This window comes from Mastacembelus armatus, chromosome 13 (assembly GCF_900324485.2).
Source record: "Mastacembelus armatus chromosome 13, fMasArm1.2, whole genome shotgun sequence".
In the NCBI taxonomy this organism is placed as follows: Eukaryota; Metazoa; Chordata; class Actinopteri; order Synbranchiformes; family Mastacembelidae; genus Mastacembelus; species Mastacembelus armatus.
This window is the reverse complement of record NC_046645.1, coordinates 23,682,146-23,707,283: the sequence shown is the minus strand read 5'-3', so window position 1 is coordinate 23,707,283 and position 25,138 is coordinate 23,682,146. Positions and strand designations below refer to the sequence as shown.

At 42.4% G+C, this 25,138-nt stretch overlaps 2 protein-coding genes across 2 annotated transcripts; both read left to right on the top strand.

Annotated features, from left to right (window-relative positions):
- Nucleotides 1-2,082: 2,082 nt before the first annotated feature.
- LOC113125505 (cdc42 effector protein 3) lies at nucleotides 2,083-9,606 on the top strand. Its single transcript, XM_026299006.2, has 2 exons — nucleotides 2,083-2,487; nucleotides 7,185-9,606. The coding sequence occupies exon 2, from the start codon at nucleotides 7,672-7,674 to the stop codon at nucleotides 8,599-8,601; it is 930 nt and encodes a 309-aa protein (XP_026154791.1). The 5' UTR covers nucleotides 2,083-2,487; nucleotides 7,185-7,671; the 3' UTR covers nucleotides 8,602-9,606.
- A 2,178-nt stretch (nucleotides 9,607-11,784) lies between these two features.
- On the top strand, nucleotides 11,785-25,119 carry ercc2 (excision repair cross-complementation group 2). Its single transcript, XM_026294729.2, has 23 exons — nucleotides 11,785-11,945; nucleotides 12,636-12,735; nucleotides 16,321-16,398; nucleotides 16,482-16,544; nucleotides 16,699-16,812; nucleotides 17,035-17,151; nucleotides 17,632-17,748; nucleotides 17,886-18,009; nucleotides 18,156-18,252; nucleotides 18,579-18,712; nucleotides 18,807-18,975; nucleotides 19,267-19,385; nucleotides 19,512-19,581; nucleotides 19,912-19,981; nucleotides 20,491-20,592; nucleotides 20,735-20,798; nucleotides 21,012-21,133; nucleotides 21,361-21,453; nucleotides 21,691-21,763; nucleotides 21,965-22,035; nucleotides 22,544-22,687; nucleotides 22,906-23,049; nucleotides 24,072-25,119. The coding sequence occupies exons 1-23, from the start codon at nucleotides 11,941-11,943 to the stop codon at nucleotides 24,162-24,164; spliced, it is 2,283 nt and encodes a 760-aa protein (XP_026150514.1). The 5' UTR covers nucleotides 11,785-11,940; the 3' UTR covers nucleotides 24,165-25,119.
- The last annotated feature ends 19 nt before the right edge of the window (nucleotides 25,120-25,138 follow it).

The following is a 25,138-nucleotide window of genomic DNA, read 5'->3' as shown; positions in this document are numbered from 1 at the left end:
AACTACCTTATATACTTCTAATTTGAAGTACTTTATATACTGTACAGTAGCTGATGTTAACTACCTTATATACTTCTAATTTGAAGTACTTTATATACTGTACAGTAGCTGATGTTAACTACCTTATATACTTCTAATTTGAAGTACTTTATATACTGTACAGTAGCTGATGTTAACTACCTTATATACTTCTAATTTGAAGTACTTTATATACTGCTGGGTAGCTGATGTTAACTACCTTATATACTTCTAATTTGAAGTACTTTATATACCGCTGGGTAGCTGATGTTAACTACCTTATATACTTCTAATTTGAAGTACTTTATATACCGCTGGGTAGCTGATGTTAACTACCTTATATACTTCTAATTTGAAGTACTTTATATACTGTACAGTAGCTGATGTTAACTATCTTATATACTTCTAATTTGAAGTACTTTATATACTGCTGGGTAGCTGATGTTAACTACCTTATATACTTCTAATTTGAAGTACTTTATATACTGCTGGGTAGCTGATGTTAACTACCTTATATACTTCTAATTTGAAGTACTTTATATACTGCTGGGTAGCTGATGTTAACTACCTTATATACTTCTAATTTGAAGTACTTTATATACCGCTGGGTAGCTGACGTTAACTACCTTATATACTTCTAATTTGAAGTACTTTATATACTGTACAGTAGCTGATGTTAACTACCTTATATACTTCTAATTTGAAGTACTTTATATACTGTACAGTAGCTAACGTTAACTACCTTATATACTTCTAATTTGAAGTACTTTATATACCGCTGGGTAGCTGACGTTAATTACCTTATATACTTCTAATTTGAAGTACTTTATATACTGTACAGTAGCTGACGTTAACTACCTTATATACTTCTAATTTGAAGTACTTTATATACCGCTGGGTAGCTGATGTTAACTACCTTATATACTTCTAATTTGAAGTACGTTATATACTGTACAGTAGCTGATGTTAACTACCTTTTAATGGCTACTTCTAATTTGAAGTACTTTATATACCCCTGGGTAGCTGATGTTAGCTACCTTATATACTTCTAATTTGAAGTACTAAAAGAAAGAACTAAAGTTCTCAGATAAATGTAGTACAGGAAAAAGTACAGGCTTTGGCTCTGACATGTAGTGAAGTCCCAGCACACAATGGAAATACTGAAGTAAAGTGAAAATACAGCAGACTAGTACTGAAGTACAGTACTTGAGCAAACATACAGTGAGTGTCCTCACAGCATATTGTGGTATATTTGCTAACACTGTATTTTCCTTAGACTGACAAATAAAGATTCATTAAATTATTTTCTTGTACCACTGCCAAACCTTCCAGTCAGCGACTGATGTAAAGTCCAGATTTGTGAACAAAGAGTTGTGTGTGTGTGTGTGTGAACGATAAGCAAAGTGCGGTGAGCGACCTGTGCCTGCTGCAGGTTTTTACATGAGCCTGCATTGTTTGGCTGCTGGGCTGAGAACCAGGAGGCCTGTGGTTTCTAATCAAGTTAAAGAACAGAGCCTTCATCACCTCCACACCGTCTGTCAGCGAGAGTTCAGCAGGAAGACTGAGCAGCATGAAGTGCAGAGAAACCAGGACTTATCAGATTCACTCACCTCACAGAGACAATAATGACAGTGATTTAACTGTGGAGAAACAAGCTCTGCTCTGAGGAGACATGGGACTAAGATCAGCTCTAGGCTGAAACATGACATATGTACATATTATATAACAAGATAATATCACAGATGATATAATATCTCACATTTTGACCTTTAAACCCTTTATGGTTTCACACCTGTTGACCAAAGGAGCTGCTGAGGTTCATCAGCACTTTGTTTTTCAGTTTGATCCAAATCCAGAGCAGGTCTGCTGGTTTAATTAGCCCAGGTTGTTTTAATGGCACGTTTAGGACGGTTTTTAGCCTGGTTCTTCCGGAAGCTACGAATGTTTCTTTAAAAATAAAACCACGCACATCTCGTTTGTAAAATAATACTTTGCGGTTTTATTGGTTGATAGTACTTAAAAGTAATAAAAGTGGTAAAAAGGAGGTGTTATTGTTTTCAAGCTTCTTTGAGTCCCTCAAAATCAACAGATTGTGACATGACAAACATTAGAGAGATTAGTTAAGTTTCCGTAGACTGGGTGGTTGTACTAAGATGCTCTTTTTTCCAAACTAAAGTCCATTTTATAGGCATTTAAAAGGTGCATGGGTGGATTCTGGGTCACAAGTCACAAATCGTCACAGCGCGTGTTCAGGGGAGAGCATCTTACTTTGAAATTCCTCACCGGATGTGGGTTGTGCTCAGTGCAGCTGGTTTCTCCTTGGATGAGAAGCCGATCCCCTCCTTACTTTCCTCCGTCCAGAGCGCTCCAGACGCGGACTAATCCTCCAGCCGAGGTCTGCAGTGGTGGACCGCAGGACTCTCTGATTTTATTTCCATGAGGAAGACGCAGCGACGCTTCCTCCTGCGGGTAAATATCACCTATAAAATCTTTTTATTTAGTGGATTTAAATGTGTTGAGTGGGAGGTCGGTGGCCGCCGCCTACCTGTTGAATAAACCTGTTGTTTTTTATTCAGTCAATAACAAAAAGCGGAAAAAGAGACGAGTGATTTTTTGTTTACCAGCAGAAACGCTCCCACACCGACACTTTGGTTTTGACGTGCGCACACAGAAATAGAGAGGAGAGAAAAACCCGACTCTACAGGTTTTCCTCTCCTCTCTAAGGAGACTTAACTCTGCTTTTAGACTGTAGCTATTACCAGCTCGGGTTTCATCAACTGCGAAGTGACATGGACGTGATGTTTTCTGTGACAGCCTAGAGGCATCTCCTGCTCTCAGAGGAGTTTAGGTTCAGATGGAAAATCTCAGGCTGTCTACACCAGACAGCCTGAGATTTTCCATCTGAAATGATCTCATTTCTAAGCAGATTAAGTCTTACAGAAGCAGTGAGTTGTGGTGCGCCCTGACTGTTCCTGTGCGAAATTCCCCAAATAGGGAGGGCGAAGCAGTGATGGGGAAATATTACACAATCGCACAAAACGCCTGCAGTGAGTCAGACTGGTTGTTGCAGATCTACCTGTGCTGGAATAAACGGAGCCAGGAGGTCTCAACATGTCCGATACAATGGAAATGCTCATGTCTGCACACTGAGTGCACACACCGCAAAGTGTAGAAACAATAAGTGAGTTTGGTTTGTTCTAAAATGCAGAAGATGTCGGTGTTAAAACAGGATTGTCAGGGGATCAGAGTCACCACCAGCAGCAGCAGCAGCAGCAGCATTTATTTGTATGAGCCTAACTGAAAATAGCTGTGCTGGACCTGTGACCGTGCGTGGATTAGACTGGAGAGAGCCAGCCTGCACTTGTTCTACTGGTACCGATCGAGAAGAGAGAGGAAAGTCAGCAGGAGGGCAGCGCTGAGCTCAGGGGCTGGAGTTATATAAGCGCCGGGAGGAGGGAGAGGAAGTTAACTCCTGTAGTTTGGCTCTAGCCTTGAACTTTCTTTCCAGTCTTCAGCAGCGCTCATCAGTTTTGTTTTGTTTCTGATTAGTGTGTCTCCTTCTGGAAGTCATGACGCCAGCGAAGTCTGTTCTCAATTTAATGTAGTGAAACAACATTTTCAACACCCTTTAAGAAATGGATCACTGCCTCAGCTGAGTAAACATATATCAACCTATTCATGGTTTACTGATGGTTGACAGTGTTGAGTCTGGGCGAGGCTGGTTAAAAAGAAACAGTGAAACCTCACCGGGGGCAAACAGCCATATCGGACACATGACAGACCAAATCAGCTTTAGGTGAATGATAAGAAAACAATCAGATTAGCACACAAGATAAATGCCTTTTTGTCAACAGACGCTTGCAGTGCGCAATTACGCATGGTTCAAGACACTGTGAACGATGAAAGCGTTGGTGCGCGTCGTGCTTTCAGGGCGTGTTTGTCCCAGAAGATGGCTGGGCTCAGGGTGGGTCACTGTCCGCCCCGTTTAAACGGAGCCTGAGAGCAGAAACAGATGTCAGAGCCGCCTCCGTGCGGCTGATTGCATCATCAGCAGTGTCCCAGTTTCGAGATTCCAGGAAAAGATGATGCGCGGAGGAAGGAAACCATTTCATCAATAGTAACTCAGTATCCAAACTATAGGCTGAGGGGTGATCTGTGGGAATCTGGAAAATGAGGACGTTTTGTTCGGCTGGGCGGTTTGTGGGTTCAGACTTGGTTTGGGTTAAAGTTAGGGACGGGGCTGTAGAGATTATAGTCCAGATCAGGTGTCTGAATAGGTCTGAGAAATGTGATGGTTGGACTTTAACACAAACAAACTCAAACATTATTAGATTTTGTATTACTTCACCTTTACCTGCCATTGACCTGCCTTATAACACACTGGCATTTCCTATAAGACGACTGAACTGTGCATCTACAGTTCTTTTAAAATACACCCTCAGTTTGTCCACCCCAACACCTAAATAACTCCAGTCCTGTTCTGAAGCTGAACTGGTCCAAAGCAAAGTGGTGAAGTGTCTGAGGGAAAGGCAGAAAGTGAAGTCAAGTGTCAGAGATGCAGTGATGGCTTCCTTCCATCTTTTCTGCAGCAGTAGAAGGAAATGAAGTCTTGGAATTGGATGCAAACAGTTTCCTCCTGGTGTCCCAACAAACTGTGTGTGTATATAAAGGCAGTGTTGGAAAAGACTGGGGTCCATTATTTGGTCCATTATTAGTCAATGAACAAAGGGAGTCAGGATAATGAGGCTGTGGAAAGAAAGAACAAGATGCTCAGCTTCAAATGATGGAACAGCAGCACAGTCTCCAGAAAGCAGACACTTGCAACACGTTGATGGGAACAACAGTGTTGTCTGTCCCAACAATATTAGATTCAGTCACAGGGTGTGAGGCTGCTGGATGACATTGAGACATTTTTATAACAACTGGAAAACTGAGGTGACCCCAAACGTTTGACTGGGAGAGTGTGTCCTCAGGGGTTCAGGGGTAGGAACAAGGTGGAACGTATGTGGCTGGTTGGATTTACAGAGGCTTCAGGAAGCCTTTACTACAGGAACAGCTGAAGGGCAGGTCACCTGGATCCCACCTGTCCTCTGTCTTGAATATACTAATTCGTCAGAATGACAACAGAAACTGACTCTTCATTGTTTCAGCAGAACTGTCTCCACTTGACTGGACCAGTCCTGGCTGGTTCGTTTTTACATTTATATTCATGAGTATTCACACTGGTGTTGTTTCACAGTCTGGTTGTTTTTGCTTTAATGGAGCTTAAATGGGGCTTAAATGAATCCAGTGGTGCACGTCCTCCCTTCTTTACATGTGATGTTTGTGAACTCAGCTGTGATTCATTTGTTCCACTTCTTTGTGCTGCCTACTTTTACATTTGACTGTTTTTCTGTGTCAGAATGAAGCCTGGCAACTTCATGTCTTATTTTCGGACTCCTTGTGGCTTCTATTAGTTAGTTGTCGGTTCCTACAGTGAGATGAAGGGAACCACTGCTTCAGCATCTGTGGTGATAGATGTGTTTGGACAAAATCACGTGTTTCACATTGAAGAAATGAGAATAAGGACAAATCAGCCATGTAGCTGCGTTTTTAATTGACACGTGATGTTATAATATCTCTTTGCTGAGATGTAATTTAGTTTCACAGTATTTTATTTTTAGTCAAATTTACAGGAGGGAAAACGTGACAGGCGGTGATGAAAGTGTGTCCCTGGGGTGCTCAGGTCAGTCAGGGGCTCCACGTGAAACTGTGGGGGGCTCTGCACCAGGAACAGACTCAAGCAAAACTCAAGTGTTGCTTTGGGTCGACTCCTCAGAGGAAATTGCAAAACAAACTCCAGCTGATGAGAGTTTGTCCCAAGAGCAAAACAACAGTAAATCCATATATGGCAATGATGATATTAGTAAGAAGTAATTATTTCATTATATTTTAAGGAGTGCACAGTGAAAACCAGGTTTCATTTAGGTTCAGTTCTCCTTTTTTAATCTCAAGCCACAACCACTGTGCTTAACTCTGATAGTGTTATTTGTGTTCTAACACGCATTTATCACCGATAACTGTGAGCTCTGTGTGAACATTCACATGACGTCTCCAGATGCCATCAGGACCATGTGATGGAGACGAGAATGTTTTGTTGAAATTGTTTCAACTGCAGAATAAAAAGGGAAACCCTTTGGACATTTGAGGTTTAGGCTGCAGCACACTGTTGTTTTAAAATGTTCTGTTCAGTCAAAGATTAACATGGTTTTTGCTTCACGTCCAGAGAATCCACTTAAAGTACTGAAGAGCTCCAGGCATGGAAACATTAGCCAATAGCACCTAATGTGATTCTGACTGTCGTGGAAAAAACTTTCCAGTGTCACCTTTGAAATGAGACCAGTTTACATTGGGTCAGCCTTGGACAGACGTCTTTAGTTTCACAGGAAAGGCACAAAATGATCAGTCATTCATACTAACAGGGCTCCAGGTGGTCACAACATAAACATCATTATTACAGATTTTTATCAGTGCAAAGCTGTTTGTCTTATTTGTTAATGATGAGCATAGATACGTCTACTCAGCATCAGACACAAGATCTGAAAGGTTTTTTTGTTTTTTTGTCAAAGCACAGACCATCATCTTAAAAACCCTGTAGCCTGAACATAAAACAGCTTCTGGGCTTCATGTTTGAAGAGTTAAATACCAAAGAAGTGTTTAGTGGGATCACAAGGTCACAGGTCTCTCGGGTGTGACCTGTGTGTTGTCCCATAACTCACAGGGTTTGTGTCAGGAAACAGACTTTAGGGTTTTTGACTAATAACAGGACACCACACAAGATGAGGCCACAGGGTTTCAACAGCAGACATGTCTGTGCAGTAAATTGTGTTGAGCTGAGGGCTCTTTGGGGAATGTGTGACAGGGTTTCTGGACTGATTCACTGGTGACTTGTTGTTAAGTCACATGCAGTTTCACACAGTTTGGGTCAGGGGGACCCTGAAATGCCCCTGGCAAACACTGGGGATTCCTGAAGTGTTTTCCATCACATGTCCTCTGGCTCGCTAAAAAGGTTGTAAATCTCCTCCCACCTCCTTTCCTCTGTCCCCCTGCTCCTGCCTCCTCCCCAACCGCCTCCCCTGCTCGTCAGCACTGTCTGATTCCTGTTTCTCTCTCGTTTCTCTTCACAGATCTCCAGTGTTTTAATGTCACATTCCTGAAGTTTCAACCGAGTTCATCTTCCTCACTCCTTAATCCTTCTGTCTGAGGAGGGATAAAGGCCAGAGAGGCTGTGGTGTGAAGAGAAGAGGACACAGCATTTGCTTGGATAGGGTTTTCTGTATATGAACCAAAGGCAGAAGGAGCTGATCTGAGGTCAAGGCGTTCCTGGTCTTCCCCTGAGTCACATGTTAGTGTGGGGCTGTCAACACCCTGACAAACCTAAATACGAGGGAATTCACTTGGAGAAGCAACACAGCCTGGATAACTCAGCTGGGAGTGGAAAGAGCCTGACGAGCTGCTTATCAAGTGGGTTTGCTCCGTGAGCTGTTGACATCACATTTGCCTTTAGTTAAACTTCTGCTGGTTCTGATCAGCCTGAGAAACCGTCAGCCCTGCAGAGTGGACTGAGGAGCTCACAGTTTCCCCTGTACTGGCTGAATTGTTCTGCAGAGCAAAATGCCAGCAAAAACACCCATCTACTTAAAAACTACAACTCCCAAGAAGGGAAAGAAGCTGAAGCTCCGTGACGTCCTCTCAGGGGACATGATCAGTCCCCCGCTGGGCGACGTGCGGCACAGCGCCCATGTGGGGCCTGAGGGGGAGGGTGACATGTTTGGAGATGTGGGATTTCTCCAGGGTAAGATGGACATGCTGCCCTCCCTGAGTCGGACCCAGAACGGTCACGGCCGCTCGCACAGCGTGGAGGGAGGTGTGGATGAGGGTTTCACCGTGACACAGGACTCACACAACTACGCCTTCAATGGTTACCACTACCAGCACTCCTCCACTGGCCTGCTGAAGACCACCATCTCCATGCCAGTCTTCGTCGCTCATGAACAGGCTCCGCCCAAACCACCACGCCTCCACCTGGACGACCCCTCTCCTGCGTCCCTGCCTTCCCAGCAGAACCACTTCCACCAGCACCAGCAGGCGACAGATACGGGCCACAAACAGGCGAACGGAGACACCCGCAGACAGCAGCACCCGACACTGTCGCTCTGTGAGAACGGTGTGGTGGGTCGCCTGGCATCCGAACCCTGTCGTGATGTCTCCCTCTCGCCCGCCCTCCGCAGGCTGGTCCCCTCCTCTGGCTCCTTCTCAGAGGTCTCCTCTGAGGACTCCATGTCAGAAACCTGCGGGCCCCTGGATGTTCGCCGGGGCCTCAGTCTGGACTCTGATGCCGGGCTGAGCAACGAGGACCTGAGGAGTGAACGCAGTGAGTCTCCGTGCGCTGTTTTGCATCCGACGGGTCTCACAGCCTCAGCCGGTGTGTCCCGGTCAGACTCTCTGGTAGGATTAGACCTGGACCTGGGCCCATCCATTCTGGAGGATGTCCTGAGCATCATGGACCGCTATAAGACTGTGGACAACCGCTGTGAGCTGTGACTGGATCGATGAATGTGATGTACACAAATATATATTTTTTACATGTTTTATTATATCCCAAAAAACTGCATGATGGAGAAAGTGTCAGCTGAGCGTAAAGACCTGAGAGGTCAAAACAGGCTGGTCCTCAGGAGCCTTTATCAAATCTGAACCTCAAACTCACAGGCACTAAAACTGTTCAGATAACAAGCAGAAGCAGAAGTGCAGTCACTTTGTCCCAATGAACTTTGGAAATAAATTCCTCTTCTCTTTGGACCAAATACCAGCCACTGTCCACATTGTTCTGTCCACTTCTCTGCTTGTTAATGGTTAAACTAATTGCCAACTGAGTCAGATGTTAATGTCTGGACTGACCTTGGAAATGGGAGAATTCACCCTGTGTGAACAATATTCAGCAGCAGACAGACCCACCTATCTACTAATCAGTAATCACTGACAGTCAACACTAAGCCATATTCTGTCCTGTTTCTCTTCGGCTGCTTACAATGCCACAGGGCTAAATGTTTTGGAAATGAAGAAGAATAATGTTAATGTCTTCACTCTTTACTGTGACGCTTCAGTGCCGGATGAAATGTGAAGAACTGCTGATTTACTGCTTGATGTGAGTTAAATGGTCTCAACCTGTCCTCTGGTGTGACTTTAGAGAACAGCAGCTCTGACATTTGTCGTTTGATCAGAGGGAACTGAAGAAGCTTGTTACTGTAGCTCTTAAATACTTTACGTGTAAGAAAAGTGCTGCTTTGTAGACCATTTTCAAATACTGGAAGTTTTCAGCCATAATTCTTCCCGGCTATAGCTCACTGTCAGCCTCTCTGCATCATCACAGTAGCCTGTTATTCAAATGTCATTTATGCTGTATGTATAACACTGTACATGTATGAATAAAACGTTCCTGTAAACAAACCTTCACAGATGGTTCTTCACACATGAATATAAGTGTATTAAGACTGTAAAAACAAACCTCTCTCTCCACACTGACATTTTACAAACACACACACACACACACACACACACAACAGTTGTGGCAATTCAGGCTGAATTTGTAATAATATGATTAACCATTAGTGGTTACACGCATGTGTAGCTGATTCTACATCAGGGCTTCTGAGTTGTGGTTCACTGGACACCAGATTTCCTGGGCCAGTCAGACCATTGTGTCCAGTAGAAAACACCAGACTTTTGCTCTGATGTTCTAACCAAAAAAAAAATAAAAAATGCCAAAACCAAACAACAGGGAGTAACATTTTATAAGTGACACACATTACCTTTGATCATGCTGAATTTGATTTATTACAATAAGTAATTTAATCATTCTCTTAAGGTAACACAGAGTCAGTGTCCTGTCACCACCATAGCAATCCCTTGATATTTTCCTGCCTGGAAAATTATATAAAGTTATATACTTTGTAAATCACAAGTGTTCTTATTTTGCTACACTAAGTGTTTTTAGTTAACTTTACAAATTGTATGTGCTGTAAATCCACACTGTGTCCACAAGAAAGTGATAAAGACTGATATATTATATATAAATCAAGTTACCAACTGTTGGAACTTACTGTTAATATGTCTGAGCTTTTTCTTCACAGCTTAAACTGACTTTTAAAAGTTATATTTATTAATAATAATTTACATAATGATTCACCTGCTGTGCAGCACAGTGTCTTAGTGGTTAGCGCTGTTGCCTCACAACAAGAAGGTTCCTGGTTTGAAACCCATCAGGGGCCTTTCTGTGTGGAGTCTGCATGTTCTCCCTGTGCTTGTGTGGGTTTTCTCCAGGTACTCTGGTTTCCTCCCACAGTCCAAAAACATGTATGTCAGGTTGATTGGTGACTCTAAATTGCCCATAGGAGTGAGTGTGAGTGTGTGAGGTTGTTTGTCTCTATGTGGCCCTGTGATGGACTGGTGACCTGTCCAGGGTGTACCCCTGCCTTTCACCCAGAGAGAGCTGGGATAGGCTCCAGCAGATCCCTGTGATCCTGGTTAAGGAATAAGGTGGTATAGATGATGGATGCATGGATTCACCTGCTGGTTTGTACAATACCACTAGTTTCTATCCCCCTCTAGTGGCCTCTAGAAACACATTTGTCAGGCAGCTTCGATGTAGACATTATTGTTTGAACCACTTCTGATAGTATAATAGTACGCAAAGGTGTACTCAAAGTTGTAAAGTACATTCAATTTCATAATTTTTTTAGGTATTTTTGCTGCACTTTTATATTTTAATTATATGCCATTTTATATTTTCACTTTAAATTGATTCAGAAAATTGAGCTTTTTACCCCACTATATTTACATGACATGACGTTAGTTACACACAAGCCCTGTAATTTTTCATATGAGCCTTTGAAGGGGCCAAACACCCCAAAGGTGGGAAGAATTAAACTTAAAATACTGAAAACTAACTCCACTTTGACCTTCAACATTAAAATGCTGATTACACATAGATGACTCATCAATGATGAATATTAATGACCTAATAATGTCAGATATGATAATTTATGAGTCACCAGGGACAAGCTATATTTCTGCTTTTGATGCATGTGCATTTTGCTGAAAATAGTTCTGTACTTTTGTACATGCAGGGCTTTCAATTTGTATTTTTAAAATTGCTCTTCCACCACTGGCTGTAAATGGACGTGCTGTACTTTGTCTTATTAGGAATATTATCCTCAAATGATATTAAATAATTTGCATCCCGGCCTTTCTGTGTGGAGTTTGCATGTTCTCCCTGTGCTTGTGTGGGTTTACTCCAGGTACTCCGGTTTCCTCCCACAGTCCAAAAACATGCATGTCAGGTTGATTGGTGACTCTAAAAATTGCCCGTAGGAGTGAGTGTGAGTGTGTGAGGTTGTCTGTCTTTGTGTCTATATGTGGCCCTGCGACAGACTGGAGACCTGTCCAGGGTGTACCCCTGCCTTCCACCCGAGAGAGAGCTGGGATAGGCTCCAGCAGATCCCCGTGACCCTGAGCCAGGAAAAGCGGGTATAGAAGATGGATGGATGGATGGATGGATATTAAATAAAATAATCAAAAAGACAGTTTCAAAACGTTCATGTTTACAAAAGGTGATTAGTGTAATTCCTCCTTCAGTCTGTGGGTGGCGGTCATACGCAGTGCAGCGTTTAAAGTGCCAAATGTTGAAAACGAGGAAGAAGAAACAGGAGGCAGAGAAGAAGGAAAAAAAAAAAAAAAAAAAGACGAAGAAGTGGTGCTTTTAGCTTTAGCTACTACTGTCTGTGTGTTTTGGTGTTTTTATTTACCCTAAAGTTATTCATGACTTTTTAAACTACAAGAAGTGACTGAGAAAGAAGAGGAGCTGCTGTCACACGTTTCGCAATAATGAAGTGAGTGTTTCCAGGATGTAAAAATAAAGTTTATCGCCGCAGACGCAGTGCTAGCTTGACTGTAAGGTATCAACACCTGTCTGGGATAATTGAGCTCAATTATCATCAAACCTGACTGTTTATTTTTTTGTTTATTCAGCGGGTTCCCCCTAAAACTTAGAATAACTGGGATTAAATGTGAGTCCACATTAGTTTTGCTTCTTTGACACGTTAGCTGGGTAAAGTCTGAACACTGACTTCAGTTTTCTTCAAATGTGTTAAAAAGTCTTAAACTCAACTTTAATAATGTCAAGTGTTTTTTTTTTCTATCCTCCTGTGTGTAGTTTTTTTAAAGAAACATTTTGTATGTGATTTATTTCAAACTGCCCTGAAAATCTGTATTGTTCTTAGAGACTTTGGATTTTGTATAGAAACACAAGTAGACCTTAATAATAGATAAATAAATTCACATATTTTCTGAAGCAGTGACAAAGATGTGAAATAAATGTCATTAATTCTTGTATATGTTAAATACTTCCAGACCACATCATTCCTACTCGTTTTCATTGATAGTTTTATATTTTGGTGTTAAAATATGTTGAATGTAAAGCTTAAAATGTTTAAATTGTCTTATTTTAACACAGTACACCCTGAAGCAACACTGTCCCTCTGCACATGTTTAAAATCAGGTTACATATTGTTTAATTCCAGGCTCAACCTCGAGGGTCTGCTGGTGTATTTTCCGTATGACTACATCTATCCTGAGCAGTACTCCTACATGCTGGAGCTGAAGAGGACCCTGGATGCCAAGGTGTGTTTCTCTTTATTCTGCAGGATATAAGTACATATAAAGATATAGCAGTTTGGTAGCTGGAGAATGCAACCACAAGGGGACACAATCCGAGAGACAGCAGGCTCAATTTGTGGCGGTGGCAGCGGCAGCAAGTTGTGGCATCTGCAGTGGCATTCCCAGGTGCCACTGCAGATGCTGGAAGTTCCACTACATATGACGTGGCATTTTAAGAGGTGCCACTGCATTTTAGGAGAAGCCCCAGCAGATGCCACGGCTTTTTAAGAGGTGCCACTGCAGATGCCACAGCATTTTATGAAGTGCCACGGCAGATGCCGGAAGTGCCACTACATATACCACAGCATTTCAAGAGTTGCCACTGCATTTCAGGAGGTGCCACTGCAGATTCCACGGCATTTTAAGAGATGCTACTGTATCTGCCATGGCATTTTAGGAGGTGCCACTGCAGATGCCACGGCATTTTAAGAGGTGCCACTGCAGATGCCACTGCATTTTAGGAGGTGCCACTGCAGACACAACCCTCTGCATTTACCCGGACTTGGGACCGGCACATGAAGACACTGGATTGTGCAGCAGGGCCAGGCTCAATTTGTGGCAGTGGCAGCGAGTAGTGACATCTGCAGATGATGGAAGTGCCACTACAGATGCCACTGCATTTCAAGAGGTGCAACGGCAGCTGCCACAGGATTTTAAAAGGTGCTGCTGTCTTTTGCGCAGTGTTAGCGGCACCAGAAGTGGCAGCCAGAGATGCCACTGGCATTTTTATTGACATCCCATGTTGCGTAAGCAGCCACACTGTTATTGTTGTCCTCTTTTGAACTAAATAAAAAATGCAAAGGCACATTTCACTATATAAGCTTAATATAACTTTGTTTAGCCTATTTTCACGCCTCCTCGATGGTTTTCCTATTGCTGTTAAGGTGACACTACGCCTAGACTCTGTTAAAGATGGCATAACCTGCAATGTTTTCTGTGATTTCTTTTATTGTCAATATTTGAAGCAACATGATACTGAAAGTGCTAATACAGAAATAGATTGATGTATGACTTCTTAACCAGTAGGTGGTGTTGTAGTAAAAATGTATAGCAATGCAGGGTTAGAGTTTGAGGCTTAAAATAAGACAAAGATTAAACAGTACATTTTTATATACGCTAGGACAGCGAGGACAGTGTAGACTAGGCTACGTTTTTCTTGTCTTCTGAGCAGTCAACACATGAATTAAATGCAATAAGTTCAGGGGCTGGAGTTATATAAGCGCATGAGGTGAGCGGCTTGAGTGTGTTAAGAGCTAAACGTTAGCTAAGAAAAAGTGGGACACTGAGAGAACAGAAGAGAACAGACAGGAGTACAGGGAGATGCAGCGTAAAGTGAAGGTAGAGGTGGCAAAGGCCAAACAGGGCGTATGAGGATTTGTATGATGGGTTGGACACTAAAGAGGGACAGGTGGATTTGTACTGGTTGGCGAGGCAGAGAGACAGAGATGGGAAGGATGTGCAGCAGGTTAGGGTGATCAAGGACAGGGATGGAAATGCGTTGACAGGTGCCAAGTGTGATGGAAAGATGGAATGAATACTTTGAAGAGTTGATGAATGAGGAAAATGTTAGAGAGCACAGAGTAGAAGAGGTGACTGTTGTGGATCAGGAAGTAGCAAAGATCAGTAAGGATGAAGTGAGGAAGACGTTGGAGAGGATGAAGAGTGGAAAGGCAGTTGGTCCTGACGACATACCTGTGGAGGTATGGAAGTGTTTAGGAGAGGTGGCAGTAGAGTTTTTGACTGGGCTACTTAACAAGATCTTGGAGAGGGAGAGGATGCCTGAGGAATGGAGGAGAAGTGTACTGGTGCCCATCTTTAAGAACAAGGGAGACGTGCAGAGTTGTGGAAACTACAGAGGAATAAAGCTGATGAGTCACCCAGTGAAGTTATGGGAAAGAGTAGTGGAGGCTAGGCTGAGGTCATACGTGAGCATTTGTGAGTAGCAGTATGGTTTCATGCCAAGAAAGAGAACCACAGATGCAATATTTGCTTTGAGAATGCTGATGGAGAAGTACAGAGAAGGCCAGAAGGAGCTGCATTGGGTCTTTGTAGATTTGGAAAAAGCGTATGACAAGGTGCCGAGAGAGGAGCTGTGGTTTTGTATGAGGAAGTCTGGAGTGGCAGAGAAGTATGTTCGAGTGGTGCAGGACATGTATGAGAGCTGTAAGACAGTGGTGAGGTGTGCTGTAGGGGTGACAGAGGAGTTCAAGGTGGAGGTGGGACTGCACCAAGGATCGGCTTTGAGCCCCTTCTTGTTTGCTGTGGTGATGGACAGGCTGACAGATGCGGTTAGACAGGAATCTCCGTGGACCATGATGTTTGCAGATGACACTGTCATCTGTAGTGAGAGCAGGGAGCAGGTGGAGGAAAATCTAGAGAGGTGGAGGTTTGCTCTGGAAAGGAGAGGAATGAAGCTGAGCTGCAGTAAAACAGAGTACATGTGTGTAAATGAGAGGGACTGAAGTAGAACGGTGAGGTTACAGGGAGTAGAGGTGAAGAAGGTGGAGGATTTTAAGTACCTTAGGGTCAACAGTCCAGAGCAACGGAGAGTGTGGAAAAGAAGTGAAGAGACGTGTGCAAGCAGGTTGGAACGGGTGGAGGAAAGTGTCAGGTGTGATGTGTGACAAAAGAGTGTCAGCAAGAATGAAAGGAAAGGTGGACAAGACAGTGGTGAGCCCAGCAATGTTGTCTGGTTTAGAGACAGTGGCACTGAGACAAAGACAGGAGGCAGAGCTGGAGGTAGCAGAGCTGAAGATGTTGAGGTTCTCTCTGGGAGTGACGAGGATGGATAGGATCAGGAATGAGGACATCAGAGGGACAGCTCATGTTAGATGTTTTGGAGAAAAAGCCAGGGAAGCCAGATTGAGATGGTTTGGACACGTTCAGAGGAGGGACAGTGATACATTGGTAAAAGGATGCTGAGGTTAGAGCTGCCAGGGAGGAGGCCTAGAGGAAGACCAAAGAGGAGGTTCTTGGATGTAGTGAAGGAGGACATGAGGATAGTTGGTGTGGGTGAGGAGGATACAGAGGATAGGGTTAAATGGAGGCAGATGATTCGATGTGGCGACCACTGAAGGGAGCAGCCGAAAGGAAAGAAGAAGTTTGGTAGCTGGAGAGTTCATTTCATCACTGGTTGCTGGGAAGTGTAGAGACTATAATAACAAACCGTGTCCACCTCTAGAATAATAATATCAGATCTTTTACTTTTAAAAAAGTAGAAATACTACAATGTAGTAATACTCAGTGCCCTGTATTCTGAAATTAAATCATAGGTTACTTCACTAAATGCATGAAAAAGTAAAACTTAATTTAAAAAATGTCCAGGACAAATTGATTTGCATTAAAAACAGACAATTTACCAGTAAGTTTTATTTTTTCTTCTTTTTTATTTATTTTAACCTCAAGGCTTTACATAACTAACAATTCTGTCTTGTTTTTAAGCAGTTTCTTAGCTTCTGAAGATGGAGGTTAAATTATCCTCTTTTGTTTTTGCTGTATTGTTTCGAGATTTATGGTTGTTTTTGTGTTTTCTGTGCTGTTTGTGTTCAGGGTCATGGGGTCCTGGAGATGCCATCAGGAACAGGGAAGACCATCTCTCTGCTGTCTCTTATTGTTGCCTACCAAAGGGTGAGTGTAGCGTCTACTTCTCTCGTCTACTCTGGCTTCTCACTACCAAGTGTCACACAAACACCTTCAATTCTGTCTGTCAGGCCTTTCCCTTGGAAGTGACCAAGTTAATATACTGCTCCAGAACAGTTCCTGAGATTGAAAAGGTGAGTCATTGGAGTTTTAATCACAACAAGAACTGTTTATTCTATTCAACATTCAAACGTCAATGCACATACAGTAGGAAGAACATACAGCTGTGACAAACAGATGCTTTAAAATCCTCAGTACCTGAATATATTTGACCCTATGTGTGATTAGGTCGTGGAGGAGCTGAGGAAGCTAATGGAGTTTTATTCAAAGGAAACTGGGGAGAACAGCAATTTCTTGGCTTTGGCCCTATCCTCCAGAAAAAACCTCTGTATCCACCCTGAGGTACGAACACCTGACAGGAGAGAGTCTGCATTCACAGACGTTTCCTCTGCATGACAAAAAACACTGAAGTGTGAGAAATTCAGTCGGGGATGGCGGAGCATGAGCACAATAACATACACTTTTAAATCTGATGGAGTGATAATTATTCACCACAATGTCTTTATGTTCTGTGTCTAAAATATTGAATAAATCCTGTAACAAGGCTGCTCTGCTGATATCCAGGTGAGCTCTCTGCGCTTCGGTAAGGAGGTTGATGGGAAGTGCCACAGTCTGACAGCATCATACATCCGTGCACAACGTCACAGCAACCCCAACCTGCCTGTGTGTCGCTTCTACGAGGTAAGAACTCGCCTGAAATCATCTGATTCAGGCAAGTATTTTTCTGAAGACAAAGATGTGGCTTGTTGAGGGAAGGTTTATAAACTTCTAATAATTTTCAGTGATTAATTGAATTCTGTCCTGTTTTAATAATATTCTGTTAGTGTATGTTTAAATTGTGTCAGGCTGAGGCCTGCAGATAAACTCAGCAGTCTGTGACTCTGGTGTCATGCTGTGTACAGCTGCAAACCGGAGTTAGTGTGTGGCTTCTGGTTCTCCCCTTAATTAACTTGTGTCTCAGGTGGAGCATCTTACAACCTTGTGTTGTAATGAAGGCATGCAACATCACTGGAAATGAATGTCTGACAGTAGAACTGTATGTTTAGCTCAAACACAGACTTCTGACACCTAACAAGGCTCCAACTGTCTGATTACATTAAAGTATCGTCCGATGCTCTTATTTCCATGAACTTCACTTGTCATTGTGCTTTGTTCTTTCAGGAGTTTGACGCTGTCGGCCGACAGGTGCCTCTTCCCGCTGGCATCTACAACCTTGATGATCTGAAGGACTTTGGCAGGAGGAAAGGCTGGTGTCCTTACTATCTGGCACGCTACTCAGTACGTTACATTACGACTACTGCAAACATGAAGCAGTAGGCCTACTGTGAATATGCTTTCCTAGTGCCACTGCAGGGATGAATTTATAGTTGAGCTGTTCTCTTATTTATTTATTTATTTTTTTTATATCTCCTCAGATCCTGCATGCCAACATTGTGGTGTACAGTTACCACTACTTGCTGGACCCCAAGATTGCTGACCTGGTGTCCAAAGAGCTTGCCAAGAAATCTGTAGTGGTGTTTGATGAGGCTCATAATATAGGTGAGAATCTTAAGAGTGTAAACTTCAGGTTTGAGCAATAAAATTTATTTATCATCAAATCCTAAGTGTCACAAAAATGTGAGATTGTTTTTAATATCTCTGTTTCGAGTTTTCATATGACATCTTTCTTCTGATGCTCTGTCCAGACAATGTGTGTATAGACTCCATGAGTGTGAACATCACCAGGCGAATGCTGGACCGCTGCCAGAACAACGTGGACACACTCCAGAACACCATACACAAGTAAGAGCCTGCCGAGTGCAACGAGACATGGGGACACACACCATGCCCACTACACCAGGTAGTCTGAAAAAACGCCAACACAGTGCACTGACCCACACTGGAACCACGTTTTTCATATCACTGCAGTATTTAGTCCACAATCCATAAGTCCATTTGTCGGCAGTGACTCACCTGTGTGTTGGTTTAAAAACCATCACCATAACCAGGCTGAAAGATATATCAATGATAGGGTAGGATACTGATATTTGATATGATACTGATAGGATGTGATACATGATATGGTATGGATATATGATATTGATATTGATATGATATGATACTGATAGGATAAAGGAAACAGATGCTGCAAAGCTGAAGGAGGAGTACAGGCGATTGGTTGAGGGGCTGAAAGAAGCCAATGTTGCCAGGGAAACGGACATCTACCTAGCAAATCCGGTGTTACCAGATGAAATTCTTCAAGGTACGGCTGTCAGGATTGGACACGGCACTGACTTCAGAATCATATTTTAGTCAAAATCAGAAAACTGTTGCTTCTTCCCTTCTCCCGCTCGCAGAGGCCGTCCCTGGAAATATCCGCACAGCTGAGCACTTTGTAGGTTTCTTGAAGCGTTTTCTGGAATATCTGAAGTCCCGTCTGAGGGTCCAGCACGTGGTGCAGGAGAGCGCCCCGCAGTTCCTGAAAGACATCTTCGACAAAGTCTGTATCGACCGCAAACCTCTGAGGTCAGTAAGCTGCAGCTACACATTAACAGGGAAACCACAGGTGTCTCCACCCTTTTCATTAACCTACATTTCTGCTCATCCACACAAACATTAGCCGTACTCAGCTGTGTGTACGCACAAAGCTTCATGTGTTCAATTCATTAGCTCAAATACATTTCCTTGTTTTCCTGTGTCCTTAGCAGCTTCCAAGTCACTCTGTCACATCCACATTCACACTCTCACAGCTTTATTTTCTTTCTCAGTAACCTTCCGCTTGCTCCCTAATCTTTCATCTGTCCCGTGTCTCTCCAGGTTTTGTGCAGAGCGGTTGCAGTCGTTACTGCGAACTCTGGAAATTGCAGATATCGCAGACTTCTCAGCTGTTACTCTCATCTCTAACTTTGCTACGCTGGTCAGCACCTACAGCCAAGGTACTGAAACATCAGCCATCACCATTAACAAGAATGTCACTAAGACAGACACTGTGTTTTTGGATGTGTGGTAGAAGTCAGATCTTTGACATTTGTTTAAACTCTGTCATTTCTCTTTGTGTAAAGGTTTCACTATAATCATTGAGCCTTTTGAAGACAGAACTCCGACCATTTCAAACCCAGTGCTGCACTTCAGGTGGGGGAGACTCGACCATTTAAAGTGACTGACTAATGTCTCTGTGTTGACTTTGTGGACATTTCACTGGTTTCTGGTTTCACAGACTTGGAAGATGTTCCAGCTACAAAGATTAAAAATCTTCATTCTAAGGCCACAAAAAACCAACTCAGTTATTATAACACTGTTTTCCACAGTGAGGTGTCTGTTGGGTCGAGGCACAGCTTAATGGATTACAGTTTACGGCTGATCAGAGGGATCCATTAGATATGATTGTTGGTGATGCAGAAATGAGCTTGTGTGATAAACAGAGACTGTTCTGATCCTTGTTTTCTGTCTGTCCTCTCACAGCTGTATGGACCCGTCTATAGCTATTAAACCTGTTTTCCAGAGATTTCAGTCAGTCGTCATCACCTCAGGGGTAAGTTAGATACCACCCTGTGCCCTTCCTGTCTGCTTATTTCAGACCTGACATTCACAGTTGATATTTTTACCTCATGGCTTTGAAAAATTAAGACTGATGGGTATTTGTCACCTCCATCTCACAGGCTGTGTATGCAGACTGGTGAACGTTAAAGCAAAGAATAGTTTTCACTTTTTGTTTTAACGTTGTTCAATTTGAGCAGGTAATCAAGTTGCTTACAAAGTTTAAATATCTCACATCTCTTACTGGAAACACTACCCACAAGCTAACCTCTTGAAATATGACGACGCAGCTTCATTCATGCAGCATTGTGGCCTGTGTGTTCATTTGTTGTCATGTATGTAGTTTGATGGATTGGTTCTCGTGATCTCTAAAGATGCTCTGCAGATATCCCAGTTGAGCTCACTACTGTGTTTATTTGGTTACTGTTTCACATGTAAAACCTGCTGATGTGCACTGACGAATGAATAAATGCCTGATTGACTCTTGTCGCTGTTTGTCTTCAGACTCTCTCGCCATTGGACATCTATCCCAGAATCCTTGACTTCCGCCCTGTTACCATGGCATCCTTCACCATGACGCTGGCACGGACCTGCCTCTGTCCTCTGGTGTGTAACTACTCACACATTCACTGCAGCATCTATGATGGACTGTAAGAGAAATGATGTAAAACACAGAAAACAACAAAATGTTCAGAGCTCATTTACATAATCAGTTTTTTCTATTTTCCTCCTTATTTGTTTTCTGTAGATTGTCGGCAGGGGAAATGATCAGGTGGCCCTGAGCTCAAAGTTTGAGACAAGAGAAGACTTTGGTTAGTACAAATGTCTCCTGCATTGTTTATTAGAGCATGATGTCCAAACAGTCACCATGAATTCTGGTTTCAAATGAACAAGTTGAAAACTGGAGATTTTTTATTTAAATATGTAAAAATTTCCTGTTTCTTTCACAGAAGATCACATCTAAACATCCTAAAAACAAAGCATGTTATTCTATGTTCACATGATTTTCTCTTCGCTGTTTCCAGCTGTGATTCGTAACTATGGCAACCTACTGCTGGAGATGTCGGCCGTTGTTCCTGATGGCATTGTGGCGTTTTTCACCAGTTATGTTTACATGGAGAACATAGTGGCGTCTTGGTACGAACAGGTCAGTGTGTGAAGAGATGCTGCACACAAAGACAAGACAGCTGAATTTACAAAAACAATAACACAACATATTTAAAATATTTATTAATAGTGCCAGCAATCAGTTGTTTAATCTTAGGCAGAATAGAGAAGACATTTTTACTTTGATTTGATATTTTTTTCTCTATTCGATATGGAGAAGAATCACAGGCTCTTAATGTGTCTTGTATTTCATACGTTTGTTTGCAGGGCATCCTGGAGAATATCCAGAGAAACAAGTTAATCTTCATTGAGACTCAGGATGCTGCAGAGACGAGCATGGCCCTGGAGAAATACCAGGAGGTCAGACATATGTTATCCACCTTTATACTTAATGTCAAGTATCTCACAAATATCCATACAAAACATTCACACGTGTCAAGGAGCAGAGTGAAAATCACATTGGTATAAACAGATGACACCGTTTCTGTAGTTTATCCCTTTAATATGGGCACTGCTGTAAAGGAATAAGTGCAGACTCTTGGTGATGCTTTATCCTCCTGATGTCCTGGATCTCAGACTGTTTCTCTCTCTGCTCAGGCTTGTGAGAACGGCAGAGGAGCCATCCTCCTGTCTGTGGCCAGAGGCAAAGTATCTGAAGGGATAGATTTTGGTAAATGATCCGAATGCTGCACATTACTGGGATGGCTTAGGAAATATGGATCCAGTAGAAAAAAATCTAAGAGGCTAAAAGCAAAGAGTAAAATTACATTACATTTCTCTGTGGTTATGTACAACAAACATTTTACTTTAGATACTGTGTGGATTCTTTAGTTTTTCCACATATTAACTTTGAATCTTGTTTTCTGTTCAGTGCACCATTTCGGCCGAGCAGTCATCATGTTCGGAGTGCCGTATGTTTACACACAGAGCCGCATCCTCAAGGTCAGAAAGTCTCTATATTTTACTGTACAAATAGCTCCTGTTGTCTAAGTCTGAATCGTAGGTGTAACATACGCACCGTAGTTCCCTCAAGAATTCCCACAATGGACAGATGTTACAGTACTAGTACCTGTAAACTATTTTCTGCTAACAATCCCACAATGCAATTCACCACATTTTATAGATGCCAAAATTACAGTGGTGTGACTCTTCACCTCTCAATAAGGATCCAAAATGATGATTTTTTTTTTTACAGAAACATACTCAGTTGCCAGTATATTAGCATCACCACAGCTGAGTACAATTTTTAGCAGCTGTAGTCTGGGTATTTTTGAATTGTACTATTGTTTTAATGTGATTTAGCTTAGTATTAGTCCTGGTGTACCTAATGAACTGGTAACTGAGCATATATATCATGATTTTCTGTCATTTAAAGTTTGGGGACTTGATCACAGTAACATGGTTTGACTTTGTTTATTATTGTTTATTTTCTTCACTGACATGTTTTCAGGCTCGGCTGGAGTACCTGCGGGATCAGTTCCAGATCAGAGAGAACGATTTCCTGACGTTTGATGCCATGCGTCACGCAGCTCAGTGTGTCGGCAGAGCCATCAGAGGCAAGACTGACTATGGACTCATGATTTTTGCTGACAAGGTGGGTGACGTTTGTACTCTAAATGTTTGTCTTCCTGTTCTGCAGTAGTGCAGAGCATCTTTACACGCCTTACATTCGGTCTCTGTATCACCCTGCTTCACATTCACAGCTGTTGGGTCCCAGAGCAGCTACAGTCACTGGATTCTCAGGTTAAAGTAGCAGTTGTTGGGTCTGTCATGACAGAAGCTACAGTAACACCTTCTCCCCCCTCCACACAGCGTTATGCACGAGCAGACAAACGTGGGAAACTTCCTCGCTGGATTCAGGAGCACATCAGCGATGGCAGTCTGAACCTCACCGTGGACGAGGCTGTGCAGCTCTCCAAGCATTTCCTGCGGCAGATGGCTCAGCCTTTCAGACAGGTACGACTCGCAGGGTGGTTAACCAGCCCTTAAACATGTCTGTTTTGTCCAGATGTTAGAATTTAGTTTGCTAATCATTACATTTAACATTTATTTTCTTGACACGATTTTACCTTTGCATAACCATCACAATTAAGATATTTCAAATAAGTTATTTCATGATCAAGTAGTTTTGTTTTAAAGGTTGGGATATAGTTAATTATTCCCACATGAGCTGTATTAATGATTTTAAAATCATACCACATATTAAAGCATTTCATGTAACTGATGATTATTACAAATATTATAGGAATAGTTGAGGATTTTTTCAAGTTTGTGTTAAAACTATATTGAATTAGTACCTTTGAGCACATGCAACAAGTAGAACAGATCCCTCCACCACAGCTCAGCAAAGAAGAACCTTTAGGGCAGTGGTCTCCAACCCTGCTCCTCGAGAGCTATTGTCCTGCTTGTTTTCCCTGCCCTACACACTGCTGATTACCTGGATCAGGTGTGTTCAGCCAATCAGAAACTGGAAAGATAAGGATAGTTGGAAAACCTGCAGGACAGTAGCTCTTGATGACCAGGGTTGGAGACCACTTCTTTAGAGGAACACAAAGTGATAAATTAGTTTTAAATACACCATAAATGCAGAAGATGCTGACGAACACAAGTTGCATTTGAGCCTCAGACAAACTTTGGTGTGTGGTTTTGAACAGAAGAGAAGTTGTTTACAGTAGTGACGTCCCCAGTGGAAACATTCAGTGTAGAAGAGAATGACTAAGACGTGTTCCCACGTATATAAAGATACCTCAACACCAACTTGAAAAATCCTAAACTATTCCTTTAAGGACACGTTCTCACCTGTAATCTGCACCTTTGCTCCACTTTGAGTGTAGTCAGGCGAGTTAGGAAGTTTACTCCTAACACTAGTTAAGATAGAATGAAGAACAGGCTGTCTGTGATTAGCTTGCTCTACTTCCTCTTACCTTCATTGTTCCTGGTTCTGACCTGTGTCCGGTTCCCCTCCTCTCTTTCTCCAGAAGGACCAGTTGGGTCTGTCTCTGTTGACTCTGGAGCAGCTGGAGTCAGAGGAGATGCTGCAGAAAATCACTCAGATCGCTCATCAGACCTGAAGGTGTGATCAGCTGGGTCTATTTTAATGACACTGATTACCAGATGTGCAGGGTTTACCACATCAGGACAGATCAGCTAAACAAGACTTTGTTGGTTCTCACAACAAAACTAAAGAATTAGGTTAATTCCTTTGTAGTAAACTCTGTCTGGTAAACAAACCACAAAAACTATCTGAATCCACCTGTTAATCCAGGTGTGATGATCACAGTAGTGATCTGTGAGTAGGTGTGAGGTCTGAGCAGCATGAATCTGAGCGTTAGGTTGTTCAGTGTCAAACACAGCTCTCACTTAGAAATCAGGTCAAATCTTCAGAAATACTTATGGTAGAAATTGTTACCTGGAACCATTTAGTACTCTCCAAATAATTTCCAGTTAAAGGTTTGGTAATGAAGACATGTCTGTGATGTGGAAATACTGTTCACATTGGGGAAAAAAAAGACCAGTCTGGCCCTTTAAAGTTGAGTTTCTCTGTTTGGCTCAAGGTGACATGGGAAAAGGACTTGGCAGGCTCATGGAGCTGGTCCTCACATGTATTCTCAGTATTACAAAGGCACCAAGAGAGAAAATAAGTCATGTATAATTAGGATCCTTAAACCAATGCTATTTTATAGCATTTTCGGAGCTAATGTAATTTGTCATTAAACACATTTATTACTTTCAAACCAAAAGTGATAAACATGTTGCAGTGTTTTTAAAAACTTGTTGAGCGTCTGTCATACAGACAATACTACTGTTAAGTTTCCTTTGCTGCTGCAGCTGTACATAGTCACATTTTATACTGAACATGAATGTGTGTTTTTCAACTATGAAGCTGAAATTAAATGTTTGTATTGAACTGTCTATTTTTTCTTCTCTGGACACAGACAAAAACAAATCTACATCAAACAAAGACATTTAAATAGCAGCCTCTTTAAACCAACCCGAGAGAACAGAGCGACATATTAACATTGGATTGAAATTTATTTAAGCTTGA

Coding starts and splice junctions, on each gene's coding strand:
- ercc2 (XM_026294729.2), top strand. Junction 16,813..17,034: donor ACCTCTGTATCCACCCTGAG/GTACGAACACCT, acceptor GCTGATATCCAG/GTGAGCTCTCTGCGCTTCGG. Junction 22,688..22,905: donor TCATGATTTTTGCTGACAAG/GTGGGTGACGTT, acceptor CCCTCCACACAG/CGTTATGCACGAGCAGACAA.
- LOC113125505 (XM_026299006.2), top strand. CDS start 7,672: ATGCCAGCAAAAACACCCATCTACTTAAAAACTACAACTCCCAAGAAG.